The sequence below is a fragment of the Littorina saxatilis genome, linkage group LG11 (assembly GCF_037325665.1).
Source record: "Littorina saxatilis isolate snail1 linkage group LG11, US_GU_Lsax_2.0, whole genome shotgun sequence".
Lineage (NCBI taxonomy): Eukaryota > Metazoa > Mollusca > Gastropoda > Littorinimorpha > Littorinidae > Littorina > Littorina saxatilis.
This window is the reverse complement of record NC_090255.1, coordinates 42,084,422-42,106,023: the sequence shown is the minus strand read 5'-3', so window position 1 is coordinate 42,106,023 and position 21,602 is coordinate 42,084,422. Positions and strand designations below refer to the sequence as shown.

Below are 21,602 nucleotides of genomic sequence, written 5' to 3'. Positions count from 1 at the left end.
TGGTATGTGACCAAGTGGAGGGGTGGTCTTATCCCATGTAACACCCAGGCTGTTGAATGTTGGTATGTGACCAAGAGGAGGGGTGGTCTTATCCCATGTAACACCCAGGCTGTTCAATGTTGGTATGTGACCAAGTGGAGGGGTGGTATGTGACCAAGTGGAGGGGTGGTATGTGACCAAGAGGAGGGATGGTATGTGACCAAGTGGAGGGATGGTATGTGACCAAGTGGAGGGATGGTATGTGACCAAGTGGAGGGATGGTATGTGACCAAGTGGAGGGATGGTTTGTGACCAAGTGGAGGGATGGTTTGTGACCAAGTGGAGGGATGGTTTGTGACCAAGTGGAGGGATGGTATGTGACCAAGTGGAGGGATGGTATGTGAGCAAGAGGAGGGGTGGTATGTGAACAAGTGGAGGGATGGTATGTGACCAAGTGGAGGGATGGTATGTGAGCAAGAGGAGGGATGGTATGTGACCAAGTGGAGGGATGGTATGTGACCAAGTGGAGGGATGGTATGTGACCAAGTGGAGGGATGGTATGTGACCAAGTGGAGGGATGGTATGTGACCAAGTGGAGGGATGGTATGTGACCAAGTGGAGGGATGGTATGTGACCAAGTGGAGGGATGGTATGTGACCAAGTGGAGGGATGATATGTGACCAAGTGGAGGGATGGTATGTGACCAAGTGGAGGGATGATATGTGACCAAGTGGAGGGATGGTATGTGACCAAGTGGAGGGATGGTATGTGACCAAGTGGAGGGATGGTATGTGACCAAGTGGAGGGATGGTATGTGACCAAGTGGAGGGATGGTATGTGACCAAGTGGAGGGATGGTATGTGACCAAGTGGAGGGATGGTATGTGACCAAGTGGAGGGATGGTATGTGACCAAGTGGAGGGATGGTATGTGACCAAGTGGAGGGATGGTATGTGACCAAGTGGAGGGATGGTATGTGACCAAGTGGAGGGGTGGTATGTGACCAAGTGGAGGGATGATATGTGACCAAGTGGAGGGATGGTATGTGACCAAGTGGAGGGATGGTATGTGACCAAGTGGAGGGATGGTATGTGACCAAGTGGAGGGATGGTATGTGACCAAGTGGAGGGATGGTATGTGACCAAGTGGAGGGGTGGTATGTGACCAAGTGGAGGGGTGGTATGTGACCAAGTGGAGGGATGGTATGTGACCAAGTGGAGGGGTGGTATGTGACCAAGTGGAGGGATGGTATGTGACCAAGTGGAGGGATGGTATGTGACCAAGTGGAGGGATGGTATGTGACCAAGTGGAGGGATGGTATGTGACCAAGTGGAGGGATGGTATGTGACCAAGTGGAGGGGTGGTATGTGACCAAGTGGAGGGATGGTATGTGACCAAGTGGAGGGATGGTATGTGACCAAGTGGAGGGGTGGTATGTGACCAAGTGGAGGGGTGGTATGTGACCAAGTGGAGGGATGGTATGTGACCAAGTGGAGGGGTGGTATGTGACCAAGTGGAGGGATGGTATGTGACCAAGTGGAGGGATGGTATGTGACCAAGTGGAGGGGTGGTATGTGACCAAGTGGAGGGATGGTATGTGACCAAGTGGAGGGATGGTATGTGACCAAGTGGAGGGATGGTATGTGACCAGGTGGAGGGGTGGTATGTGACCAAGTGGAGGGATGGTATGTGACCAAGTGGAGGGATGGTATGTGACCAAGTGGAGGGGTGGTATGTGACCAAGTGGAGGGATGGTATGTGACCAAGTGGAGGGATGGTATGTGACCAAGTGGAGGGGTGGTATGTGACCAAGTGGAGGGATGGTATGTGACCAAGTGGAGGGATGGTATGTGACCAAGTGGAGGGGTGGTATGTGACCAAGTGGAGGGATGGTATGTGACCAAGTGGAGGGATGGTATGTGACCAAGTGGAGGGGTGGTATGTGACCAAGTGGAGGGATGGTATGTGACCAAGTGGAGGGGTGGTATGTGACCAAGTGGAGGGATGGTATGTGACCAAGTGGAGGGATGGTATGTGACCAAGTGGAGGGATGGTATGTGACCAAGAGGAGGGATGGTATGTGACCAAGTGGAGGGATGGTATGTGACCAAGAGGAGGGATGGTATGTGACCAAGTGGAGGGATGGTATGTGACCAAGTGGAGGGATGGTATGTGACCAAGTGGAGGGATGGTATGTGACCAAGAGGAGGGATGGTATGTGACCAAGTGGAGGGATGGTATGTGACCAAGTGGAGGGATGGTATGTGACCAAGTGGAGGGATGGTATGTGACCAAGTGGAGGGATGGTATGTGACCAAGTGGAGGGATGGTATGTGACCAAGTGGAGGGATGGTATGTGACCAAGTGGAGGGATGGTATGTGACCAAGTGGAGGGATGGTATGTGACCAAGTGGAGGGATGGTATGTGACTAAGAGGAGGGATGGTATGTGACCAAGTGGAGGGGTGGTATGTGACCAAGTGGAGGGATGGTATGTGACCAAGTGGAGGGATGGTATGTGACCAAGTGGAGGGATGGTATGTGACCAAGTGGAGGGATGGTATGTGACCAAGTGGAGGGATGGTATGTGACCAAGTGGAGGGATGGTATGTGACCAAGTGGAGGGATGGTATGTGACCAAGTGGAGGGATGGTATGTGACCAAGTGGAGGGATGGTATGTGACCAAGTGGAGGGATGGTATGTGACCAAGTGGAGGGATGGTATGTGACCAAGTGGAGGGATGGTATGTGACCAAGAGGAGGGATGGTATGTGACCAAGTGGAGGGATGGTATGTGACCAAGTGGAGGGATGGTATGTGACCAAGTGGAGGGATGGTATGTGACCAAGTGGAGGGATGGTATGTGACCAAGTGGAGGGATGGTATGTGACCAAGTGGAGGGATGGTATGTGACCAAGTGGAGGGATGGTATGTGACCAAGTGGAGGGATGGTATGTGACCAAGAGGAGGGATGGTATGTGACCAAGTGGAGGGGTGGTATGTGACCAAGTGGAGGGATGGTATGTGACCAAGTGGAGGGGTGGTATGTGACCAAGTGGAGGGATGATATGTGACCAAGTGGAGGGATGGTATGTGACCAAGTGGAGGGATGATATGTGACCAAGTGGAGGGATGGTATGTGACCAAGTGGAGGGATGGTATGTGACCAAGTGGAGGGATGGTATGTGACCAAGTGGAGGGATGGTATGTGACCAAGTGGAGGGATGGTATGTGACCAAGTGGAGGGATGGTATGTGACCAAGTGGAGGGATGGTATGTGACCAAGTGGAGGGGTGGTATGTGACCAAGTGGAGGGATGGTATGTGACCAAGAGGAGGGGTGGTATGTGACCAAGAGGAGGGATGGTATGTGACCAAGAGGAGGGGTGGTATGTGACCAAGAGGAGGGATGGTATGTGACCAAGAGGAGGGATGGTATGTGACCAAGAGGAGGGATGGTATGTGACCAAGTGGAGGGGTGGTATGTGACCAAGTGGAGGGATGGTATGTGACCAAGAGGAGGGGTGGTATGTGACCAAGTGGAGGGATGGTATGTGACCAAGTGGAGGGATGGTATGTGACCAAGTGGAGGGGTGGTATGTGACCAAGTGGAGGGATGGTATGTGACCAAGTGGAGGGATGGTATGTGACCAAGTGGAGGGATGGTATGTGACCAAGTGGAGGGATGGTATGTGACCAAGTGGAGGGATGGTATGTGACCAAGTGGAGGGGTGGTATGTGACCAAGTGGAGGGATGGTATGTGACCAAGTGGAGGGATGGTATGTGACCAAGAGGAGGGATGGTATGTGACCAAGTGGAGGGGTGGTATGTGACCAAGTGGAGGGATGGTATGTGACCAAGAGGAGGGGTGGTATGTGACCAAGAGGAGGGATGGTATGTGACCAAGTGGAGGGATGGTATGTGACCAAGTGGAGGGATGGTATGTGACCAAGTGGAGGGATGGTATGTGACCAAGTGGAGGGGTGGTATGTGACCAAGTGGAGGGATGGTATGTGACCAAGTGGAGGGATGGTATGTGACCAAGAGGAGGGATGGTATGTGACCAAGTGGAGGGGTGGTATGTGACCAAGTGGAGGGATGGTATGTGACCAAGAGGAGGGGTGGTATGTGACCAAGAGGAGGGGTGGTATGTGACCAAGTGGAGGGATGGTATGTGACCAAGTGGAGGGATGGTATGTGACCAAGTGGAGGGATGGTATGTGACCAAGTGGAGGGATGGTATGTGACCAAGTGGAGGGATGGTATGTGACCAAGTGGAGGGGTGGTATGTGACCAAGTGGAGGGATGGTATGTGACCAAGTGGAGGGATGGTATGTGACCAAGAGGAGGGATGGTATGTGACCAAGTGGAGGGGTGGTATGTGACCAAGTGGAGGGATGGTATGTGACCAAGAGGAGGGGTGGTATGTGACCAAGAGGAGGGATGGTATGTGACCAAGTGGAGGGATGGTATGTGACCAAGTGGAGGGATGGTATGTGACCAAGTGGAGGGATGGTATGTGACCAAGTGGAGGGGTGGTATGTGACCAAGTGGAGGGATGGTATGTGACCAAGTGGAGGGATGGTATGTGACCAAGAGGAGGGATGGTATGTGACCAAGTGGAGGGGTGGTATGTGACCAAGTGGAGGGATGGTATGTGACCAAGAGGAGGGGTGGTATGTGACCAAGAGGAGGGGTGGTATGTGACCAAGTGGAGGGATGGTATGTGACCAAGTGGAGGGATGGTATGTGACCAAGTGGAGGGGTGGTATGTGACCAAGTGGAGGGATGGTATATGACTAAGTGGAGGGATGGTATATGACTAAGTGGAGGGATGGTATATGACTAAGTGGAGGGATGGTATATGACTAAGTGGAGGGATGGTATATGACTAAGAGGAGGGATGGTATATGACTTAAGAGGAGGGATGGTATATGACTTAAGAGGAGGGATGGTATGTGACCAAGTGGAGGGATGGTATGTGACCAAGTGGAGGGATGGTATGTGACCAAGTGGAGGGATGGTATGTGACCAAGAGGAGGGATGGTATGTGACCAAGTGGAGGGATGGTATGTGACCAAGTGGAGGGATGGTATGTGACCAAGTGGAGGGATGGTATGTGACCAAGTGGAGGGATGGTATGTGACCAAGTGGAGGGATGGTATGTGACCAAGTGGAGGGATGCTATGTGACCAAGTGGAGGGATGGTATGTGACCAAGTGGAGGGATGGTATGTGACCAAGTGGAGGGATGGTATGTGACCAAGAGGAGGGATGGTATGTGACCAAGTGGAGGGGTGGTATGTGACCAAGTGGAGGGATGGTATGTGACCAAGTGGAGGGATGGTATGTGACCAAGTGGAGGGATGGTATGTGACCAAGTGGAGGGATGGTATGTGACCAAGTGGAGGGATGGTATGTGACCAAGTGGAGGGATGGTATGTGACCAAGTGGAGGGATGGTATGTGACCAAGTGGAGGGATGGTATGTGACCAAGTGGAGGGATGGTATGTGACCAAGTGGAGGGATGGTATGTGACCAAGTGGAGGGATGGTATGTGACCAAGTGGAGGGATGGTATGTGACCAAGAGGAGGGATGGTATGTGACCAAGTGGAGGGGTGGTATGTGACCAAGTGGAGGGATGGTATGTGACCAAGTGGAGGGATGGTATGTGACCAAGTGGAGGGATGGTATGTGACCAAGTGGAGGGATGGTATGTGACCAAGTGGAGGGATGGTATGTGACCAAGTGGAGGGATGGTATGTGACCAAGTGGAGGGATGGTATGTGACCAAGAGGAGGGATGGTATGTGACCAAGTGGAGGGGTGGTATGTGACCAAGTGGAGGGATGGTATGTGACCAAGTGGAGGGGTGGTATGTGACCAAGTGGAGGGATGGTATGTGACCAAGTGGAGGGATGGTATGTGACCAAGTGGAGGGATGGTATGTGACCAAGTGGAGGGATGGTATGTGACCAAGTGGAGGGATGGTATGTGACCAAGTGGAGGGATGGTATGTGACCAAGTGGAGGGATGGTATGTGACCAAGTGGAGGGATGGTATGTGACCAAGTGGAGGGATGGTATGTGACCAAGAGGAGGGATGGTATGTGACCAAGTGGAGGGGTGGTATGTGACCAAGTGGAGGGATGGTATGTGACCAAGAGGAGGGGTGGTATGTGACCAAGAGGAGGGATGGTATGTGACCAAGAGGAGGGGTGGTATGTGACCAAGAGGAGGGATGGTATGTGACCAAGAGGAGGGATGGTATGTGACCAAGAGGAGGGATGGTATGTGACCAAGTGGAGGGGTGGTATGTGACCAAGTGGAGGGATGGTATGTGACCAAGAGGAGGGGTGGTATGTGACCAAGTGGAGGGATGGTATGTGACCAAGTGGAGGGATGGTATGTGACCAAGTGGAGGGGTGGTATGTGACCAAGTGGAGGGATGGTATGTGACCAAGTGGAGGGATGGTATGTGACCAAGTGGAGGGATGGTATGTGACCAAGTGGAGGGATGGTATGTGACCAAGTGGAGGGATGGTATGTGACCAAGTGGAGGGGTGGTATGTGACCAAGTGGAGGGATGGTATGTGACCAAGTGGAGGGATGGTATGTGACCAAGAGGAGGGATGGTATGTGACCAAGTGGAGGGGTGGTATGTGACCAAGTGGAGGGATGGTATGTGACCAAGAGGAGGGGTGGTATGTGACCAAGAGGAGGGATGGTATGTGACCAAGTGGAGGGATGATATGTGACCAAGTGGAGGGATGGTATGTGACCAAGTGGAGGGATGGTATGTGACCAAGTGGAGGGGTGGTATGTGACCAAGTGGAGGGATGGTATGTGACCAAGTGGAGGGATGGTATGTGACCAAGAGGAGGGATGGTATGTGACCAAGTGGAGGGGTGGTATGTGACCAAGTGGAGGGATGGTATGTGACCAAGAGGAGGGGTGGTATGTGACCAAGAGGAGGGGTGGTATGTGACCAAGAGGAGGGGTGGTATGTGACCAAGAGGAGGGATGGTATGTGACCAAGAGGAGGGATGGTATGTGACCAAGAGGAGGGATGGTATGTGACCAAGTGGAGGGGTGGTATGTGACCAAGTGGAGGGATGGTATGTGACCAAGAGGAGGGGTGGTATGTGACCAAGAGGAGGGGTGGTATGTGACCAAGAGGAGGGATGGTATGTGACCAAGTGGAGGGATGGTATGTGACCAAGAGGAGGGGTGGTATGTGACCAAGAGGAGGGGTGGTATGTGACCAAGAGGAGGGATGGTATGTGACCAAGTGGAGGGATGGTATGTGACCAAGTGGAGGGATGGTATGTGACCAAGTGGAGGGATGGTATGTGACCAAGTGGAGGGGTGGTATGTGACCAAGTGGAGGGGTGGTATGTGACCAAGTGGAGGGATGGTATGTGACCAAGTGGAGGGGTGGTATGTGACCAAGTGGAGGGGTGGTATGTGACCAAGTGGAGGGATGGTATGTGACCAAGTGGAGGGATGGTATGTGACCAAGTGGAGGGGTGGTATGTGACCAAGTGGAGGGATGGTATGTGACCAAGTGGAGGGATGGTATGTGACCAAGTGGAGGGGTGGTATGTGACCAAGTGGAGGGATGGTATGTGACCAAGTGGAGGGATGGTATGTGACCAAGTGGAGGGATGGTATGTGACCAAGTGGAGGGGTGGTATGTGACCAAGTGGAGGGATGGTATGTGACCAAGTGGAGGGATGGTATGTGACCAAGTGGAGGGATGGTATGTGACCAAGTGGAGGGATGGTATGTGACCAAGTGGAGGGATGGTATGTGACCAAGTGGAGGGATGGTATGTGACCAAGTGGAGGGATGGTATGTGACCAAGAGGAGGGATGGTATGTGACCAAGTGGAGGGATGGTATGTGACCAAGTGGAGGGATGGTATGTGACCAAGTGGAGGGGTGGTATGTGACCAAGTGGAGGGATGGTATGTGACCAAGTGGAGGGATGGTATGTGACCAAGAGGAGGGGTGGTATGTGACCAAGAGGAGGGATGGTATGTGACCAAGAGGAGGGATGGTATGTGACCAAGAGGAGGGATGGTATGTGACCAAGTGGAGGGGTGGTATGTGACCAAGTGGAGGGATGGTATGTGACCAAGAGGAGGGGTGGTATGTGACCAAGTGGAGGGATGGTATGTGACCAAGTGGAGGGATGGTATGTGACCAAGTGGAGGGGTGGTATGTGACCAAGTGGAGGGATGGTATGTGACCAAGTGGAGGGATGGTATGTGACCAAGTGGAGGGATGGTATGTGACCAAGTGGAGGGATGGTATGTGACCAAGAGGAGGGATGGTATGTGACCAAGTGGAGGGGTGGTATGTGACCAAGTGGAGGGATGGTATGTGACCAAGTGGAGGGATGGTATGTGACCAAGTGGAGGGATGGTATGTGACCAAGTGGAGGGATGGTATGTGACCAAGTGGAGGGATGGTATGTGACCAAGTGGAGGGATGGTATGTGACCAAGTGGAGGGGTGGTATGTGACCAAGTGGAGGGATGGTATGTGACCAAGTGGAGGGATGGTATGTGACCAAGAGGAGGGATGGTATGTGACCAAGTGGAGGGATGGTATGTGACCAAGTGGAGGGATGGTATGTGACCAAGTGGAGGGATGGTATGTGACCAAGAGGAGGGATGGTATGTGACCAAGTGGAGGGATGGTATGTGACCAAGTGGAGGGATGGTATGTGACCAAGTGGAGGGATGGTATGTGACCAAGTGGAGGGATGGTATGTGACCAAGAGGAGGGATGGTATGTGACCAAGTGGAGGGATGGTATGTGACCAAGTGGAGGGATGGTATGTGACCAAGTGGAGGGATGGTATGTGACCAAGTGGAGGGATGGTATGTGACCAAGAGGAGGGATGGTATGTGACCAAGTGGAGGGGTGGTATGTGACCAAGTGGAGGGATGGTATGTGACCAAGTGGAGGGATGGTATGTGACCAAGTGGAGGGATGGTATGTGACCAAGTGGAGGGATGGTATGTGACCAAGTGGAGGGATGGTATGTGACCAAGAGGAGGGATGGTATGTGACCAAGTGGAGGGATGGTATGTGACCAAGTGGAGGGATGGTATGTGACCAAGAGGAGGGATGGTATGTGACCAAGTGGAGGGATGGTATGTGACCAAGTGGAGGGATGGTATGTGACCAAGTGGAGGGATGGTATGTGACCAAGTGGAGGGATGGTATGTGACCAAGTGGAGGGATGGTATGTGACCAAGTGGAGGGATGGTATGTGACCAAGTGGAGGGGTGGTATGTGACCAAGTGGAGGGATGGTATGTGACCAAGTGGAGGGATGGTATGTGACCAAGTGGAGGGATGGTATGTGACCAAGTGGAGGGATGGTATGTGACCAAGTGGAGGGGTGGTATGTGACCAAGTGGAGGGATGGTATGTGACCAAGTGGAGGGATGGTATGTGACCAAGTGGAGGGATGGTATGTGACCAAGTGGAGGGATGGTATGTGACCAAGTGGAGGGGTGGTATGTGACCAAGTGGAGGGATGGTATGTGACCAAGTGGAGGGATGGTATGTGACCAAGTGGAGGGATGGTATGTGACCAAGTGGAGGGATGGTATGTGACCAAGTGGAGGGGTGGTATGTGACCAAGTGGAGGGATGGTATGTGACCAAGTGGAGGGATGGTATGTGACCAAGTGGAGGGATGGTATGTGACCAAGTGGAGGGGTGGTATGTGACCAAGTGGAGGGATGGTATGTGACCAAGTGGAGGGATGGTATGTGACCAAGTGGAGGGATGGTATGTGACCAAGTGGAGGGATGGTATGTGACCAAGTGGAGGGATGGTATGTGACCAAGTGGAGGGATGGTATGTGACCAAGTGGAGGGATGGTATGTGACCAAGTGGAGGGATGGTATGTGACCAAGTGGAGGGGTGGTATGTGACCAAGTGGAGGGATGGTATGTGACCAAGTGGAGGGATGGTATGTGACCAAGTGGAGGGATGGTATGTGACCAAGTGGAGGGATGGTATGTGACCAAGTGGAGGGATGGTATGTGACCAAGTGGAGGGGTGGTATGTGACCAAGTGGAGGGATGGTATGTGACCAAGAGGAGGGATGGTATGTGACCAAGTGGAGGGATGGTATGTGACCAAGTGGAGGGATGGTATGTGACCAAGTGGAGGGATGGTATGTGACCAAGTGGAGGGATGGTATGTGACCAAGTGGAGGGGTGGTATGTGACCAAGTGGAGGGATGGTATGTGACCAAGTGGAGGGATGGTATGTGACCAAGTGGAGGGATGGTATGTGACCAAGTGGAGGGGTGGTATGTGACCAAGTGGAGGGATGGTATGTGACCAAGTGGAGGGATGGTATGTGACCAAGTGGAGGGATGGTGTGTGACCAAGTGGAGGGATGGTATGTGACCAAGTGGAGGGGTGGTATGTGACCAAGTGGAGGGATGGTATGTGACCAAGTGGAGGGATGGTATGTGACCAAGTGGAGGGGTGGTATGTGACCAAGTGGAGGGGTGGTATGTGACCAAGTGGAGGGATGGTATGTGACCAAGTGGAGGGATGATATGTGACCAAGTGGAGGGATGGTATGTGACCAAGTGGAGGGATGGTATGTGACCAAGTGGAGGGATGGTATGTGACCAAGTGGAGGGATGGTATGTGACCAAGTGGAGGGGTGGTATGTGACCAAGTGGAGGGATGGTATGTGACCAAGTGGAGGGATGGTATGTGACCAAGTGGAGGGATGGTATGTGACCAAGTGGAGGGATGGTATGTGACCAAGTGGAGGGATGGTATGTGACCAAGTGGAGGGATGGTATGTGACCAAGTGGAGGGATGGTATGTGACCAAGTGGAGGGATGGTATGTGACCAAGAGGAGGGATGGTATGTGACCAAGTGGAGGGATGGTATGTGACCAAGTGGAGGGATGGTATGTGACCAAGTGGAGGGGTGGTATGTGACCAAGTGGAGGGATGGTATGTGACCAAGTGGAGGGATGGTATGTGACCAAGAGGAGGGGTGGTATGTGACCAAGAGGAGGGATGGTATGTGACCAAGAGGAGGGATGGTATGTGACCAAGAGGAGGGATGGTATGTGACCAAGTGGAGGGGTGGTATGTGACCAAGTGGAGGGATGGTATGTGACCAAGAGGAGGGGTGGTATGTGACCAAGTGGAGGGATGGTATGTGACCAAGTGGAGGGATGGTATGTGACCAAGTGGAGGGGTGGTATGTGACCAAGTGGAGGGATGGTATGTGACCAAGTGGAGGGATGGTATGTGACCAAGTGGAGGGATGGTATGTGACCAAGTGGAGGGATGGTATGTGACCAAGAGGAGGGATGGTATGTGACCAAGTGGAGGGGTGGTATGTGACCAAGTGGAGGGATGGTATGTGACCAAGTGGAGGGATGGTATGTGACCAAGTGGAGGGATGGTATGTGACCAAGTGGAGGGATGGTATGTGACCAAGTGGAGGGATGGTATGTGACCAAGTGGAGGGATGGTATGTGACCAAGTGGAGGGGTGGTATGTGACCAAGTGGAGGGATGGTATGTGACCAAGTGGAGGGATGGTATGTGACCAAGAGGAGGGATGGTATGTGACCAAGTGGAGGGATGGTATGTGACCAAGTGGAGGGATGGTATGTGACCAAGTGGAGGGATGGTATGTGACCAAGAGGAGGGATGGTATGTGACCAAGTGGAGGGATGGTATGTGACCAAGTGGAGGGATGGTATGTGACCAAGTGGAGGGATGGTATGTGACCAAGTGGAGGGATGGTATGTGACCAAGAGGAGGGATGGTATGTGACCAAGTGGAGGGATGGTATGTGACCAAGTGGAGGGATGGTATGTGACCAAGTGGAGGGATGGTATGTGACCAAGAGGAGGGATGGTATGTGACCAAGTGGAGGGGTGGTATGTGACCAAGTGGAGGGATGGTATGTGACCAAGTGGAGGGATGGTATGTGACCAAGTGGAGGGATGGTATGTGACCAAGTGGAGGGATGGTATGTGACCAAGTGGAGGGATGGTATGAGACCAAGAGGAGGGATGGTATGTGACCAAGTGGAGGGATGGTATGTGACCAAGTGGAGGGATGGTATGTGACCAAGAGGAGGGATGGTATGTGACCAAGTGGAGGGATGGTATGTGACCAAGTGGAGGGATGGTATGTGACCAAGTGGAGGGATGGTATGTGACCAAGTGGAGGGATGGTATGTGACCAAGTGGAGGGATGGTATGTGACCAAGTGGAGGGATGGTATGTGACCAAGTGGAGGGGTGGTATGTGACCAAGTGGAGGGATGGTATGTGACCAAGTGGAGGGATGGTATGTGACCAAGTGGAGGGATGGTATGTGACCAAGTGGAGGGATGGTATGTGACCAAGTGGAGGGGTGGTATGTGACCAAGTGGAGGGATGGCATGTGACCAAGTGGAGGGATGGTATGTGACCAAGTGGAGGGATGGTATGTGACCAAGTGGAGGGATGGTATGTGACCAAGTGGAGGGGTGGTATGTGACCAAGTGGAGGGATGGTATGTGACCAAGTGGAGGGATGGTATGTGACCAAGTGGAGGGATGGTATGTGACCAAGTGGAGGGATGGTATGTGACCAAGTGGAGGGGTGGTATGTGACCAAGTGGAGGGATGGTATGTGACCAAGTGGAGGGATGGTATGTGACCAAGTGGAGGGATGGTATGTGACCAAGTGGAGGGGTGGTATGTGACCAAGTGGAGGGATGGTATGTGACCAAGTGGAGGGATGGTATGTGACCAAGTGGAGGGATGGTATGTGACCAAGTGGAGGGATGGTATGTGACCAAGTGGAGGGATGGTATGTGACCAAGTGGAGGGATGGTATGTGACCAAGTGGAGGGATGGTATGTGACCAAGTGGAGGGGTGGTATGTGACCAAGTGGAGGGATGGTATGTGACCAAGTGGAGGGATGGTATGTGACCAAGTGGAGGGATGGTATGTGACCAAGTGGAGGGATGGTATGTGACCAAGTGGAGGGGTGGTATGTGACCAAGTGGAGGGATGGTATGTGACCAAGAGGAGGGATGGTATGTGACCAAGTGGAGGGATGGTATGTGACCAAGTGGAGGGATGGTATGTGACCAAGTGGAGGGATGGTATGTGACCAAGTGGAGGGATGGTATGTGACCAAGTGGAGGGGTGGTATGTGACCAAGTGGAGGGATGGTATGTGACCAAGTGGAGGGATGGTATGTGACCAAGTGGAGGGATGGTATGTGACCAAGTGGAGGGGTGGTATGTGACCAAGTGGAGGGATGGTATGTGACCAAGTGGAGGGATGGTATGTGACCAAGTGGAGGGATGGTATGTGACCAAGTGGAGGGATGGTATGTGACCAAGTGGAGGGGTGGTATGTGACCAAGTGGAGGGATGGTATGTGACCAAGTGGAGGGATGGTATGTGACCAAGTGGAGGGGTGGTATGTGACCAAGTGGAGGGGTGGTATGTGACCAAGTGGAGGGATGGTATGTGACCAAGTGGAGGGATGGTATGTGACCAAGTGGAGGGATGGTATGTGACCAAGTGGAGGGATGGTATGTGACCAAGTGGAGGGATGGTATGTGACCAAGTGGAGGGATGGTATGTGACCAAGTGGAGGGGTGGTATGTGACCAAGTGGAGGGATGGTATGTGACCAAGTGGAGGGATGGTATGTGACCAAGTGGAGGGGTGGTATGTGACCAAGTGGAGGGATGGTATGTGACCAAGTGGAGGGATGGTATGTGACCAAGTGGAGGGGTGGTATGTGACCAAGTGGAGGGATGGTATGTGACCAAGTGGAGGGGTGGTATGTGACCAAGTGGAGGGATGGTATGTGACCAAGTGGAGGGGTGGTATGTGACCAAGTGGAGGGGTGGTATGTGACCAAGTGGAGGGATGGTATGTGACCAAGTGGATGGATGGTATGTGACCAAGTGGAGGGGTGGTATGTGACCAAGAGGAGGGATGGTATGTGACCAAGTGGAGGGATGGTATGTGACCAAGTGGAGGGATGGTATGTGACCAAGTGGAGGGGTGGTATGTGACCAAGTGGAGGGGTGGTATGTGACCAAGTGGAGGGGTGGTATGTGACCAAGTGGAGGGATGGTATGTGACCAAGTGGAGGGATGGTATGTGACCAAGTGGAGGGGTGGTATGTGACCAAGTGGAGGGATGGTATGTGACCAAGAGGAGGGATGGTATGTGACCAAGTGGAGGGATGGTATGTGACCAAGTGGAGGGATGGTATGTGACCAAGTGGAGGGATGGTATGTGACCAAGTGGAGGGATGGTATGTGACCAAGTGGAGGGGTGGTATGTGACCAAGTGGAGGGATGGTATGTGACCAAGTGGAGGGATGGTATGTGACCAAGTGGAGGGATGGTATGTGACCAAGTGGAGGGGTGGTATGTGACCAAGTGGAGGGATGGTATGTGACCAAGTGGAGGGATGGTATGTGACCAAGTGGAGGGATGGTATGTGACCAAGTGGAGGGATGGTATGTGACCAAGTGGAGGGGTGGTATGTGACCAAGTGGAGGGATGGTATGTGACCAAGTGGAGGGATGGTATGTGACCAAGTGGAGGGGTGGTATGTGACCAAGTGGAGGGGTGGTATGTGACCAAGTGGAGGGATGGTATGTGACCAAGTGGAGGGATGGTATGTGACCAAGTGGAGGGATGGTATGTGACCAAGTGGAGGGATGGTATGTGACCAAGTGGAGGGATGGTATGTGACCAAGTGGAGGGATGGTATGTGACCAAGTGGAGGGGTGGTATGTGACCAAGTGGAGGGATGGTATGTGACCAAGTGGAGGGATGGTATGTGACCAAGTGGAGGGATGGTATGTGACCAAGTGGAGGGATGGTATGTGACCAAGTGGAGGGGTGGTATGTGACCAAGTGGAGGGATGGTATGTGACCAAGTGGAGGGGTGGTATGTGACCAAGTGGAGGGATGGTATGTGACCAAGTGGAGGGGTGGTATGTGACCAAGTGGAGGGGTGGTATGTGACCAAGTGGAGGGATGGTATGTGACCAAGTGGAGGGATGGTATGTGACCAAGTGGAGGGGTGGTATGTGACCAAGTGGAGGGATGGTATGTGACCAAGTGGAGGGGTGGTATGTGACCAAGTGGAGGGATGGTATGTGACCAAGTGGAGGGGTGGTATGTGACCAAGTGGAGGGGTGGTATGTGACCAAGTGGAGGGATGGTATGTGACCAAGTGGAGGGATGGTATGTGACCAAGTGGAGGGGTGGTATGTGACCAAGAGGAGGGATGGTATGTGACCAAGTGGAGGGGTGGTATGTGACCAAGTGGAGGGATGGTATGTGACCAAGTGGAGGGGTGGTATGTGACCAAGTGGAGGGGTGGTATGTGACCAAGTGGAGGGATGGTATGTGACCAAGTGGAGGGATGGTATGTGACCAAGTGGAGGGGTGGTATGTGACCAAGAGGAGGGGTGGTCTTATCCCATGCAAAAGCCTGGGCAGATCTGATGTGGTGGGCCGAACTTTTCACCACAAGATCTATGCCTTTCAAAATTGGTGAGCCAGATGTGAGCAGAGTTGTTTTGAGACTCGTTATCAAATTCAATGTGTGTTTTGTGAACAGGTTATGTTGACGCTGCCATGAGGACGGCTCTGCATCTGAGAGACTACGACGACATCATCGACCCCGCCGACTCTTTCTCTCTCCTGGGTCAGTTGGACACTTGATCGTGTGTGTGTGTGTGTTGGGGGGGAGGGGGGGTATGTTGATTGGTAGGTGTGTGAGTTGGTGTGTATATATGTGTGAGATCTCCGGCACAGTGTCATGTTGTTTGTTGAAAATTGCCATTATTTGGGTGTTTTTATTATTTATTGTTTTCACCCTTTCTAAGGTGAAATACGAAATCCCAGAAAAGATACTGTCGACCAGTCAGTCCTGATACTTCATATTGCATATGCCAGGTTTTCATATCAAAAACAGCCTTTGTTTTATTACCACATCTTAGATTGGCTGCTTATTGCTGTAAGCAGGTGACCGCTTTTTGTGGGATTCATAAGTCTTGCCTTTTAGGCAATACATGGCAATACATTGGGGGCCCGGGTAGCTCAGGTGGTAGAGCACTGGACTTGTGATCGAAAGGTCGCTGGTTCGAATCCGGGCCGGGACGTACACGGGTCAACTTTATGTGCAGACCCAGAGACGGTATCCATCTCCCACCCCCGTGTCACCACAATGGCACGTGAAAGATCTTGGTCATTCTACCATAAGTGCAGATGGCTGATACCACCTAAACACGCAAACATCAAAAAGCCGTGAGGGCGTAAAACTCGAATCGTATAAACCAATTCATGTCCAATATAGGCAATTAAGACCTGACGGACAATAACCCCCTTAAAATTTACTTTTTTTTTACAATACATGTACAGTGGAACCCCCCAATTCAAGACTTCCTCCTGTTAAAGACCCTCCTGTTAAAGACCCTCCTGTTAAAGACCCTCCTGTTAAAGACCCTCCTGTTAAAGACCCTCCTGTCTCAGATGTTCTCTTCATAGCCCGGTAGCTCAGTTGGTAGAGCACTGGACTTGTGATCGGAAGGTCGCAGGTTCGAATTCGGGCCGGGACGGACACGGGTCAACTTTATGTGCAGACCCAGAGACGGAAGCCATGTCCCACCCCCGTGTCATCACAATGGCACGTAAAAGACCTTGGTCATTCTGCCATAAGTGCAGGTGGCTGAATACACCTAAACACGCAGACACCTGGGTAGCGCGACTCCGTTGCTGCTAGCTTTCCACTGGGAGGAAGCGACCCGAATTTCCCAGCGATGGGACAATAAAGTAATGAAAATGAAATGAAAATAAAAATGAAAAAAAAATGAAAAATGAAAAATAAATGTACCTCCATTTGTTCGACTCCCTCCCTTTCAAGACGTGATTTTTGAAAGTCCTAAAAGGGGGGTTTCACTGTATTGGTTTACAAAATGCCTGGCATTGTCAGTGACGTTGGTGTTGTGTGCTGCAGCCCTGGCAGCGTGTGCGAACCGAGCATTCGGGACGTGTTCCAAGGCCTTCATCAAGCTGGAGTCGCTGGAGACACTGAGCGCTGAACAGCAACAACAGTACGAGGAACTCGCCCTCGACATCTTCACTAAGTATGTGCTGCTGCAGTTTGTTTTTTATTGGTCCAATTGTCATCATTGTTAGACTTGCTGTCTTTCCTTTCTTCCTTTCTGTCCGTCTTCCTTTTCTTCTTCTTTTTTTCTCTTTATTTCTTTACATGCTTATGTTCCAATCCGCACAGAAAACAAGCAGTCTGTAATGTTTGGTGTATATAGAACGGAAAAGATTATGTTATCTCATGAGAAATGCATGGATGAGTCTATGGTGATTTACACTACAATACATGTACCGCTATACACGGAAAGGAAGATATTGTTTTAAGGGGAATTATTTAACTTTCAAAAGATTGCATCTGAAATGAGGTGTAGTGATGGTTGAGTGGTTTGTCCCCCCATGAACAGCCCCAAGGATGCGCGGGCTAACACACACACACACATACACACACATACACACACACACACACACACAAACACACACACACAATCACACACACACAAACACACACTCACACACACACACACACTGATGATTGAGTGGTTTGTCCCCCAGGAACAGCCCCAAGGATGCGCGGGCCAGCAAGGTGGAGTGTACCAGCTGTGGCTCCAGCATCCCCGACTGGTCAGTCTCTTACAGTGGAACCCCCTGTTAGGACCTCCACAATCTGACAATTTCACGTCTTAAAAAGGACAGAGTCTTAGAGGAGGGCAATTTACTGATATTATGAACAGAAAATCTGAAAAGAAAGGTGCTCATAGGGGGGTCATAAATTTGGGGGTGGGTCTTAAAAATGGGGTTGAACTGTAAGTTGAAATGTGCCCACTGTTTGTATGTTAAAAGTTGACTGTACCTGCACATTTACAGTGAGCTATTGGGAGTTGCACATTTACAGTGAGCTATTGGGAGTTGCACATTTACAGTGAGCTATTGGGAGTTGCACATTTACAGTGAGCTATTGGGAGTTGCACATTTACAGTGAGCTATTGGGAGGTGCACATTTACAGTGAGCTATTGTGAGATGCACATTATGTATACATTGTATAAAGGTGTATCTGAAATACAATACTAGTGGATTTCATTGTGAATAACACATCACGTGTGGTGATGATTTGAACGACTTAGCTTTTCTATGGGAACGTGTGAGGCCTTCTTTAAAACAAGCAATATAAGTGACACAGTTTCACTTGATTCTTTATACTTTCACCAGGCATTTTTTAAGCAAGCCAGTCAGCACGGTATACTGCCAGCTACTGCCTACTTCTTAACAGTCGCTTATCTATTTCCTGTTTCTGGCCATTTTCACGGCGGTTATCTGCCATCTTTCTCCTGTTACAGGTCAACAACCTGTCCAAACTGCGACACCAAGTTTCCAGCATGCATTGTGACGGGGCGACCAATCATGGAGTACCAGTTCTGGATGTGCAGCCAATGCAAGCACAGAGCTCTGCAGACGGAAATCACAGCACGCAAATCCTGCCCCCTGTGTCATAACATGGTCTGATGGGGTTCCGTCATCGTCGTGTCGAACATTTTGATGTTTGTTCCGTCCATTGCATGTTGGGGGAAAGGTGAAGGGCTTTTTACATTCCGCTTGTTTGTTTAAAGGGTGTTATCCTTTTTGAGTCACTTGAGAAAATGTGACTCTATGTAATCGGTCAATCAATCAATCAATCAATCAATATGAAGCTTATATAGCGCGTATTCCGTGGGTACAGTTCTAAGCGCTTGTCGAAGAGTTGTCAACACAGGACTAACAAAGAAACTGACATCTACAGACGGACACGAACCCTATCACACACTAGCAAACCCTGATAAACATACAACAAACAACTGTTTAAGTGTCAGTGTTAGTCAGTGTTAGTCTGTGTTAGTCTGTCCGGCCGGCCGTAGACACCACCTTAACGTTGGACTTTTCTCGGAAACTATCAAAGCGATCGGGCTCATATTTTGTTTAGTCGTGACCTCCAATGACCTCTACACTTTAACGATGGTTTCGTTGACCTTTGACCTTTTTCAAGGTCACAGGTCAGCGTCAAAGGAAAAATTAGACATTTTATATCTTTGACAAAGTTCATCGGATGTGATTGAAACTTTGTAGGATTATTCTTTACATCAAAGTATTTACATCTGTAGCCTTTTACGAACGTTATCAGAAAAACAAGGGAGATAACTAGCCTTTTCTGTTCGGCAACACACAACTTAACGTTGGGCTTTTCTCGGAAACTATAAAAGTGACCGGGCTCAAATTTTATGTGAACGTGACTCATTGTGTTGTGAATAGCAATTTCTTCCTGTCCATCTGATGCCTCATATAATATTCAGAACTGCGAAAGTGACTCGATCGAGCGTTTGCTCTTCTTGTTTCATTTTTGAGTCACTTGAGAAAATGTGACTCTATGTAATCGGTCAGTGTTAGTCTGTCCGGCCGGCCGGCCGTCCGTAGACACCACCTTAACGTTGGACTTTTCTCGGAAACTATCAAAGCGATCGGGCTCATATTTTGTTTAGTCGTGACCTCCAATGACCTCTACACTTTAACGATGGTTTCGTTGACCTTTGACCTTTTTCAAGGTCATAGGTCAGCGTCAAAGGAAAAATTAGACATTTTATATCTTTGACAAAGTTCATCGGATGTGATTGAAACTTTGTAGGATTATTCTTTACATCAAAGTATTTACATCTGTAGCCTTTTACGAACGTTATCAGAAAAACAAGGGAGATAACTAGCCTTTTCTGTTCGGCAACACACAACTTAACGTTGGGCTTTTCTCGGAAACTATAAAAGTGACCGGGCTCAAATTTTATGTGAACGTGACTCATTGTGTTGTGAATAGCAATTTCTTCCTGTCCATCTGATGCCTCATATAATATTCAGAACTGCGAAAGTGACTCGATCGAGCGTTTGCTCTTCTTGTTTTTCAGGGACATCATTTTTACTATGAGATTTGAAAGCCTGTGTGATGGGGTTTTATATGCTTTGGTGACATCAAATATATTTTCTGTCGTAAAAGTGATTTTATCTTGCAATAGACGTAGGATAGGAAGGAGTAACACCTTCCAAGAGAACAGTCAGTCCTGAATGGCAGGAACTTTTTCATTCCGTCATTGTGGAATGACGATGAATTGTACGATCTGAGTGTTGATACAATCGGTGTGTTGATACAATCGGTGTTTATATGACCAACACAAGCGTGAAGTTGTATTCCATACACACGTGTGGACGGCCTCAATCAACAAGTGTGCGGGAGGCTTGTCTAAACCAGGTGCACATACTTATGTGCGCGATATAAATTGCATAACAACAAAAAATCAAAAAAATCCATGCGCTTAGAACTGTACCCACGGAATACGCGCGATATAAACATCATATTGATTGATTGAGAGGAGCATGTTTGTCATTTTTAGCCGAGTATTCCGTGCCATCTCCTGATGCTAGAACTGCAAAGTGTAATAAATATATTGTTGTAAACCCCACAAACTTGTTCAGTTGGATGGATTGTAACCTTGATTTTTGTTCTGCAAGTGCAACAGTGTCTGTGAATCTCAGGTTTCTTGCATTGATTTGTGGAACATATAGACAAGCAATGGTCAATGCTTTAGGCCATGAAGAAGTTGGAATGACCATTAAGAAATTGGGCTTTAAGAAGTTTTATTTTTTTACAGGCGATTGTTGAAATAAACAAATAGCATGAGTGATGTTTTATTTTGAGAAGAGAATGTCTGACATTGTGCATGCTTGTGATACATGTATTATACGTTATTTGCGTGTTTGACCAAAATATGACATTTTACACAGATCGAGACGGTCATTGTTCTCCAATCGATACATATAGATTTGTTTTAAAGTTGTGTCTCTGCTTTTGATATTTTGGTTCCTGGGTGGAGGTTCGGGTTGCTTTAAATTCTATTTGAGCTAAGTAATGTCGGTGATATTTTTATCTTGTTGCAATTGATATGTTTTGTTACAAATGTATGTGATGATATACACCTTCTTGTGATGATAAAAGTTGCTTATATAATTGACTTGGACAAAGGTAACCATTTGGACTTCGAAATTAAAATTGCTTTTGAGATGATGCTCTTGATCTTTTTTCATCTGTGTGTGTGTGTGTGTGTGTGCGCCCACATGCAATGTTTGCACCAGAGAGGTAGATAATGACACCGCAAACATGTTAAAATCACACATGAGATGATGCTTTTAATCTTTTTTCATCTTGTGTGTGTGTGTGCAAGCAATGTTTTCACCAGACCTGATATATACTGAGACACAGCAAACAATTTTGAAACCACACATGAAAAGCAATATGGATCATTCAGCCATGGAGCAAACAGTTGAGTACTCAATGTAAACAAAATCTCAGTGAAACTTGTTTCTTTTTCTGTTTTATTTGACAGGTGGTATGGTACAAAGGTGAGTTTCAGACACATGCTGTACATACACAATACAAGAGAGTGAAGGGGGGGGGGGGGGG

At 49.9% G+C, this 21,602-nt stretch overlaps 1 protein-coding gene across 2 annotated transcripts in view; it reads left to right on the top strand.

Moving 5' to 3' along the window:
• The window catches only part of LOC138980498 (WD repeat-containing protein 35-like), a 77,680-nt gene extending 56,473 nt beyond the window's left edge, over positions 1-21,207 (top strand). For both annotated transcript variants that reach the window (XM_070353375.1, XM_070353377.1), the window contains 4 exons: positions 15,638-15,724; positions 17,036-17,165; positions 17,683-17,751; positions 18,466-21,207. In XM_070353375.1, the coding sequence (XP_070209476.1) occupies positions 15,638-15,724; positions 17,036-17,165; positions 17,683-17,751; positions 18,466-18,631 (452 nt within the window). In that variant the 3' untranslated portion in view covers positions 18,632-21,207. The remainder of the gene's footprint in view (positions 1-15,637; positions 15,725-17,035; positions 17,166-17,682; positions 17,752-18,465) is intronic.
• The last annotated feature ends 395 nt before the right edge of the window (positions 21,208-21,602 follow it).